Here is a 9083-nt window from a genome sequence, read left to right as displayed (position 1 = left end):
AACTCATCTTCTTGCCATGTTACTGTTTAAGTTATGAGTTACTGTTTAAAAAGAACAGATTTTCTCATAAATAAAATTCTCTTAAGTTTTACATAAAGCTGCAACATACACAAGAATTGCCAAATTCTCAGAGGTACTCAATTTCCCCTCGTGGCAACAGAAGACATTGATATGCAGTTGTTTAGCATCTCTGAAATAGAGGATAGGCCACTATGTAGTCTTGCATTTCTTGCATTCCACGTAAGACTTTCAGATGTGCAAGGAATGCAGCATCAGGTTTGTCACTTATGGTGCTGTGTGTGCCATCTGCTTGCGAACTAGTGACATGGTATTTTAGTGATTAGCAGTGTGAAGAGCTAATGTATACATTACATCTGTCTGCTGCTGCAGATCTGGATTGCTCTGGGTTTTTTCTTCACCCAATAGGAAAATGAATAAGGTAAAAAGAATCAACAGTCTCATCATTATGCAAAATACTTCAGTGCTGCAATTAACAGCAGCTATAATTTAAGCCTAGATTTAACATCAAAGGTAGTGAGGACAGAATTAGGATTTATATTCATTATAATTCAGCCAAGGCTTCAGTGAGTCTGATTGCTAGAATTCCTCTTTTGCATTAGCTGTCTTAAATCTGCTGAACAGCTATCTCTTCCATGCCTGGGTCTGAGTGAGCTGTACTTGCCTCACATAATCATCTTGCAATTCATGGAAATGCCAACACTGAATGTTACATAAAAGTTCCAGAAGGCTTTGTTTCTGCTCTTCTTCAAAACAGCTGCCAAATTATGTTACAATTATCATCCAGTTTCAGCAGGGAGCATTAAAATGACAGTCTACTTGTGAGCTGGAACCATATCATGGTAGATGGGGAAAGAGACAAGTAAATGTTGGTGGGGAAATTTCCAACCCAGTCAGCCAGAAACACACAACATCTATTCAATCTGTTGAGCTCTGCGTTTAGCCATGAACATTATTTACTTTGTCCATTAATGAAGACAATGCTATAACTGGCTCTAAATCCTGTAAGATACTTGTCAAAGGAAAGACTAATTCTTAGTAATTTTCACACTGAAGAAAATTGCTAATGTTATGGATTGTGTAGGTGATTATTCATATAATAAATGAAAGAATTGAGTAATGGCCAGTATTTAGCAATGTAACAGAGCTTTAAAGTAATCCAAACAGCAAGACTGGCTGTTGTTTCATCTGCAGGAAACAGAAATTCAGAAATGTGGGAAAGTACTGTTGTTTTGTACATATTAGGAGATAATAAGCGACATATTCATGATTCACAGAAAAAACCTCCAGGCCTGTGGCCCATGTCAGGGGACTGTGACTTAAGACAGTTAGGATTAGACCCTTATCCTCTATCTAACAGCTGCCTTAGATTTCTGCAAAAGATAAATCTTCTTAAGGGAGAGTTATGTTTTAGGCCATAAACGCTTTCTGATGATGCATGCTGTAGCCTAGTACTTACTTCTGTAAAATTACCCACAAACATATTCCATGCTTTGAGCTATTTGGCAGCTCCTCTTAATTTTTTTCTCACATTCTCAGGGTTGGGTCTTAATATGTATTAGCTTTAACTATGTTGTTAGCATTACTTTTCCTTAAGGATCAGAGAATTAAACAGAAATAAAACTCAATGAAATCACTACAGTCAAGCCTTAAAAGATGTCATATTGTTTAAGATCATCAGAACTGTGTCTGATGAGTCAGCATACTCAAGTATGAGGATGGAAACCTAAACACAATCTTAAAAGCAGCTTTCCCCTCCCCCAAGTTTTTTGTTTTGTTTTATTTTTTATCTCCCCTTTTCTAGCCATGATTTCAACATTATGAGTGGTTGACAATCACAAAGTGCTTTCTTTACAATGGAAATGTAACAATACCACATGACCCAAACATCTGTACATTGCAAGATTTCTCAGCAATCTGGTGTGTGAACTCGAGGGGTTGTTAATGCCTGAAACAATATAAAAATGTACAAACACATGCTGAGTGTGGAGTGCTTGTTGGACGAGGTAATTGGAAGAGTCAGTCCAAGGATGCTTTTGGCCTGATGCTGCTTATGCCTTCACCATAGATTGGAATTCTGTCAAGGAAGAAAATGAGAAAGGCAGGGAGTAAAACTAGATGAAAGTCGTTTTTGACATCTTTAGAAAAGACAGACAAAAATTACTTAAACTCCTAGCCATGGAGGGCTCCCAAAGTTATTATAACACTGCACAAGCTACTGCTAAACTGAGATTCTGGGGGCGTAACAGATTTTTCACTCCTAAAAAAGAGTAAGTGCAGAGAGGAGAAGTGTGTCTGTAAATCCGTATTTGTGGGAAATCCTGAGTTAAAGGTAAACTATCTTTAACCCGTTAAAAACTCTGATAATAGCCAAGGAAGCAAAGAGTGACTTAGGTTTATCCCATAGCTTTCAGTAGGAGGGATCTTTTGCCTTTGTTATTCTAAAGAAAAAATATCAGTAGTGCTGTAATTTCAGGATGGGAGATGCAATGGTTAAGGGCTAAGATCTGCATAATATAATGCCCTATTTAGGGCTCATAAACAGAAGCTGTAAAAGCTGCTGCTAAAGCAAATTCCTCTAACAGTGTATCTCTCTCTCCTCCCAAACTCTGGCTAAGATTAGCACGTGTGTCTGTTAGAGTTATTGCCACCTGTCCTACTTCAGCTGAGACAGCCCTGTTTTCAGTGACTTCATCTCTAATATATGATGCATAATGTCCTATTTTCCTTTGCAGCAATTTCTAAAAGAAATAGCCTGGCCAGTTCACATCATCCCTGTGAGGTTTTCTTTAGGAATTTGATTTATTTTTTCATAGAAGGACTGCCTGGTGAAATGTGCACTGATAGGATCTTTCTCTAGCACAAAATTCTGTGCTGCATTGCAGCAGTACTAGCCTTGAAAAACAATACCACCCTTCTCTTACATTCCTGAATTAAACCACTCGGTAGCATTGGCCAATGTTTGATAGTGGTAGATGAAGAAAGAAGTTTATGTAGGTGGAAATATGTTTAAAAATGGAAGTGTCATATGGCCAGAAGTGCAGAGCCAAAATGGAAATTCGAAGAATGGATAGGTGTTCAGGATGCTTTAAAAATCTGGCACATTGAGTCTATGGATCAAACACATAGCAGAATAGAACCCATAGCTGATATTATGGATTGGAGGGATAGGCTCTACATTGGGCCTAAATATGCTGTTGCTGCAAGAGAATAACCAAATAGGGATAAAGGGAAACCAAACAGGGATAAAGCTATGAAACTAAAGGAGTATTCACTAGTATAAAAATTGTGGCAGAAAGTACCAGGCCAAAGTACTTGGATGTGTTCTTCATGCCATCATTTGAATGAAGCCCTAAATGGATGCATTTTAAACCACAAATTTTATGAATTTCTAAAACTCTTACCTTCTACCCCAATTTTGCCATCACCATCAGAGTCACCTGCAGCCATAAAGTCCTTGATCTCTGCAGGGGTGAGGGCTCTGGCACTTGAAGAGAAATTCTTCAGAAACAGTCTGAAACAGAACAGGGTAGAGTGTTGTGCTTGAGAATTATTCTCCAAAATGTCCTTGGTACATTGGTATTTCTGATTTTCTTAAACCCATGCCAAAAAAAATGTAAGGTAATGCCTGCTCTTATTATCTGAGGAAATACAAGGAATCGTGACAAGGAAGGACAAGAAATAGTGTTTTCTATAACAGTAAGTTTCTTCTAGGACAGCTAGCAAGTTCAAAGGTTTGCACTAGTTGAAGAAATATGCAGCTGTACAGTACTTACTGAAGCTCTTCTTCTTCGATGAAACCATTGCTGTCCTGATCAAGGATTCTAAAAATTTTCTTTATCTGATCAGGAGTTTTGCTGGATAAACCAATCATGGAGAAGAAAGACTTGCAGTTGAAGCTACCATCAGCTGGAAGAAACAGAAGTTTAAGTAACTTCCCTTGAAGTTGCTACTACAGTATATATTCCTTGGGAATATGTATATCTTTTCTAAAGCATCATCCTACTCCTCTTGCTCTTGTGCACAGTGTAGCAAAAAAAAAAGATACAGTGGGTAATTTTCCTTTCTAATCACTCTGTGCCCATGGTCATATATCCTTTTAGCCAGTTTGAAGTTTTCTGCTACAATGCACATTCTGTTAAATCAGGGTTTATGCAATGTGTGACATGCAGTTAATAATAAATATTTAGAGGGCGCTACTGTGGCTTACAGACCAGCCTCTCATTCTCACTTAGTCCTTACTGTAGTAAAGAATTTGGGTAGAAAGTAGGTAATTCCCAGTCAAACTAGCTCTTTGAGCATTTGGACTTGATCTCACCAAGGAACTCTTAAAGAGAACTGAGACTGGTCATTGCTTCACAAATGACACTGATTCTTCAAGCTGAGGCTTTTTTTGACATTCTGAAGGAAAAGGCTAGCTATGTAAATATAAATCTTTAAAGGTTTAAAAACTATCAGAGTTCAAAGGTAAGCCAGCTCTAACTGAAACTGTGACCCTTTAATTGCTGCTCTGTGTTTTGGGGAATGTTGTTACCCACCAAATAATCACTCGTGAGACTTTCTGAATTCAGGGGGCTGTACTGTAATGTAGGTAGAAAGAGATCTCACAGGGAAGGAATCTAAGGGGAAAATGATAGGCATGTCATCTTAAGACATAAAAATGATACACATCTTCTGGCTGCAGAGACCATTCCTTACCCTGGCAGCTGGAGAGAGCAGATTCAATATCTTTAGCAGAAAGGATGTCAGTGATGGCCATTGTTGAACTGTAAAATAAATTAAATGTGAGCTACTTGGTCATTAAAATGACTTCTCTACCTCTTTCATGGCTCTATTTGAAGTTGCTGCTGTGACAGTATATGATAGGGGAGACATTATTCATCTAATTGTAAGCAGAGTGTACTGGAACAGATGTCTGCAGCAGGTGCTTCCACTTAAAGCTAGGTAATGAGGGAGGAATTCTGCATGTGGGAGTGTGGGCCTTCAGGAAGATCTGATGCCTGTGCAGCACTGGGGGGGAGTAAGTCAAAGGTGTCTAGCACCACAAAACTGCGTGACTTCTGTGTGGGTTTTTGTGGAGGTGGTTTATTACTCAGTTAAAACCAGCGCACATGAAAAGATACAGCTCAGTATGTCCCCTAGAGCTATATCTGGAATAAATGTGATTGGAATCTAAAAAATCTAATATTATTATCAATAAATATATTGATCTTTTCAAAGAATGACAATAGTTTAGAATAAGTAGTAATAATTCTACTAATTTCAAGGAAGTCTAAATTTGGAGAGTAAGTTCCTCCTCTGTTTAGTTGCAACAATAAATATAACTATACTATAAATTCAGCTTGCTGGGCTGCTGTGTCATTAAAAGACTACATTTCAAGATAGCTTTATAAAAAATTTTTCTTAAGTATGTTGTGGTGGGTTTTTTTAATTGCATGTAGGTGGTAATAAACCAGATTTTTATCCAGATTTTGGCATTTCAGTATATTGACGTACTTTGAACAGAGGTATCAAGACTTAATATTTGTTCCTAGCAGAGTGGAGGAGGTGTTCACTGATATAGTAACATTTGATAAAACATACTCTTTCTCCCATTCAGCCACCAATACAGTGACAATAGTTTGCCACTGTAATATTTGTCGCTTAAGAAAATGCTACAGGCCTGACTTTTTAATCAGTTTATTAGAGTAAATATAGCATCGATACATTTACAGTCTGGTAAACTGCACACACCACTGCAGGCTGCTTACAATTAACAATTGGTGACATTACTGTAAAGTAGCTTCATGTTAATGAGGGAAGGGGAACTGAGGCATAGAAAAGTTATTCTTGAAATCCACAAGAGAAGAAAAATATCTTATCATGAATCTCTGATCTTCAACAGCATCATTCTTCCTGTCTGAGCATGAAAACAGCATTCACGAAAAGGAAACCAATGCTTGTAACCATTTATAGTCTGTGAGATGGTTTGAGATCTACACACAGGTTTAAACTTTACCTAAAATATGAAATGGCTGCCTTTGTACCTGTTGGTTTGCAGCAAAGGAAATTGCCAATCCTTTAGGTCCCTTAATAGCTCTGAAGGTGTAAGGAGACAATGGAGAAATCCACGCTGATGGCAATGGGTACCAGCTAAGGGTACCAGCTAAGGCAGATGAGTTACTTTTGGTTTGCTAGCATCTATTTTGTGCCAGTGGCTTCTTGTGCAAAGTACTTCCCCCTCTCAGCACTAGACAAGATAATTTGGAGCTCTGCCATTCACCTAATTCTCACTGCTGAGAGGATTAAAAAGGAGGAAGAGTTTAAGGAAAACCTAAAAATGCAGCATTTTTCACAAGGGGCATCATTCCCATCTTTTTCCATCCCGTAATCTGAATGCTGATTCTGTTCTATGTTAGCTTGTAAAGAGACAACATATTGGAAGCTGATACAAGAACAGGTATTTCAATTGCATAGATGCTTTCCATTCAGGGAGCATTTTGCTTTTGTGTTTCTTTTCCTGAAAGCAGAGGATCTAATCATCTTACCTTTGTGGTCTTCTCAGCTGAGTAAGGAAGCAATCTAGGTGGGAGGAACAAACTTGCTGTGTGTCTCCAGCAGAGCTGAGCTTCATATATATGCTTTAAGTTGTATACCATATACAGATTTTGGATTTCAGCGTCACGAAGGGGGAATGGTGTCAAATGAACTTGCCTAAGTAATCATCTTGCACTATTTTTAACTCAAGAGAATACATATGATATTTGCAAATGAAACAAGATAAGTGGCCAGATAGGCAAACAGGACAGAGTCATATTAAATTTCTTCTGATTTAAGCAGAAAATACCAACTTCTCCATATGATGTAGGGCAGGAAAAAAAGTCCCACTATCTGATATGCGTGATCGCAGGAGTCAGATGAAACGAAACACTACTAACTTCTGAAGAGATGCCTTTAATGGATGTTTAAATGTGATAAATTATCTGTAGACGCTACATGTGATAGAGTTTCTTCATTAGAACACTAAACAAAACAAGTATTAAAAATACCCCAGTCAAACATGTTTATGTAGTAAACCATTTAGGGAAGATAGTAGTTGTTTTGTCATCCAGAATGTCCGATCTGTTGTTTGTAAAATACCCCAAACCCAAACTACACAGTGAATTTGTTGCTACAGGAGGTAAAATAATATTATGTCTGTCCACTGGAACAGTTGGTTGGGGAGAGTATTTTGTCTGGTACGTTTCCAGAGAAAATCTTACAGTTTTGCAAGGTTCTGACATCCTGCTTAGTTGTGTATGTGTGAAGCAAAGGGGTTGTGATCTGCCCAGCTGTCCCTGAGACAGAAGTCCCTAAACTCTTCATGAAAGATCTTTGCTATTAGATTTGAGAGAAAAATTTCAATAGCAGCATCACAGTAGGGAACAATATGTGAGAGTGTCACTGCAGTTTTGTTGCTTACCTTCTGGTTTCTTTTAGATAAATGATTATATTTTCTAATTTTTTGGCCAGTGCTGTTTCCAAGAATTCCTTTGTGCTAGTTACTTCTTTTTTAAGTAGCATAGAAACAATTTGATCATCTCAGCTTTCTTTCAAGAGTGTCATAGCTTCACTGGGTAAGGAGCCTGTTAGCTTGGATCTCACTTGTGGCTTGAGGCAGCAGAACAGTGAAAGACAAGTCATGTTGATGACAGCTTATGCTAGTGTTATGGTCAGGGGTAGGATATGGCAAGACATGACAGTGCAATTGGCATCACAGCTTGAGGTGGTGGCACAGTAAGAGATGACAGTGCAGAGACTGTCTTAATGTGAGAGTATCAGGGCATTTTTTTTCCCAAAGCATCTCCCCATAAATGGAAGGCAAACCTAGCCAAGTACTGAAGCCGACTACTAATATGTCATAGCGTGGAGCAGAAAGAAGTGGCACCTACGAGACCTTAGTGCATCCAACACTGACAGCAGCTGATGAAAAAGCAACAAAAGACTATTTCAAAAGATAGTATGTGTGGAGGAGGTGCTATTTCACTTGCTATAAACATAAGAAAAATTATTGCTACAAGGTCTTTTTTCCTTTTACAAATTGTGCATGTCTGCTCTCCATGAAAAAGTTTCAGACACAGATTAATTCTTGTGAGGGGAAGAACCACTGATTAGGAATGGCTGTGGAAGATTGCAGCTTTCCCAGTTTTCTGAATGGGTTCTTGACCAGCTGACGCTGAAAAATTTCAAGAAGAATTTGATGGATAGATATTTAATACTGGCTCTTGTTGCCACTGGTGACATCTGGTAGAAGGGATACAAATATCACTTTCCCCTCTCAAACTCTTCTAAGAAATGGCTTTTATTCTACATGGGAAGAAAATTCCTCTCCCTTGTGCACACACCATCCTTTTCTCCCCCTCTGATTTGGAAAATTGCCTACATAGTGCCAACAACTGATGTGAAGTAAGTAGGGCGTCCAACATAAAAACTGATGGCATGGTATGATCTCATGAAGCTAAGTTAAGAGGAAGGCCAGATTCTGCTGAAACTCTTGGACTGCAGGAGTCTGCATGGGAATTTGGTCTCTGGTGTCTATTTCAGAGAATGCATTTGATTTTAGATGCAATGGCTTCTCATTTTGCCCAGAGCTAATTCCACATATGTTAACCCCTCGCCCCCACTCTTCCCTTTAAAAATAGCATTGATTGCTGTTATTTCCCTTAATGCTTGTGGACTGTTGCCATTAGTTTGAACTTTTGTATCTGAATCACATAAGGATGCAGTCTTTAAAAGTGCGTTTTGTTTTCTAATGGACTTCAACAGGAGAATTCCTTTTGTTCCCTGAAATTGTAAGAATAAGGCATGAATGTCAAATGATTTATGGCCTTAGTCTGTTGAGCTGCATTCAGACTCCAGCAAATTTTGGAGTTTCTTTTGCAGTGGGATTGGAAGCACTAGAGATCCAGAACATGTGCACTGGCTGGCAGGATGAAATGCACAAGGATCATGTAACAACCAGCCTCCAACAACCATTTCTTTTCAAGCCCTACATTAGAGATTGAGAAAACATCTGTCTGGTCATTTTTACTTTCTTAAATCAAATA

At 38.4% G+C, this 9083-nt stretch overlaps 1 protein-coding gene across 1 annotated transcript; it reads right to left on the bottom strand.

The window, feature by feature from the left end:
* Positions 1-56: 56 nt before the first annotated feature.
* Positions 57-6656, bottom strand: LOC130603323 (parvalbumin, thymic-like). The gene is given in 6 exon segments (XM_057416978.1): positions 57-2095; positions 3423-3532; positions 3795-3927; positions 4717-4784; positions 6546-6580; positions 6582-6656. Coding segments are annotated over 6 exon segments (447 nt in total). The 3' UTR covers positions 57-2069.
* Between the last annotated feature and the right edge of the window lie 2427 nt (positions 6657-9083).

This window comes from Pezoporus wallicus, unplaced genomic scaffold, assembly GCF_028554395.1.
Source record: "Pezoporus wallicus isolate ANWC-B61680 ecotype Strahan unplaced genomic scaffold, APGP_CSIRO_Pwel_v1 scaffold_7392, whole genome shotgun sequence".
Classification (NCBI taxonomy): Eukaryota; Metazoa; Chordata; class Aves; order Psittaciformes; family Psittacidae; genus Pezoporus; species Pezoporus wallicus.
This window is presented reverse-complemented; position numbering and strand designations above follow the sequence as displayed.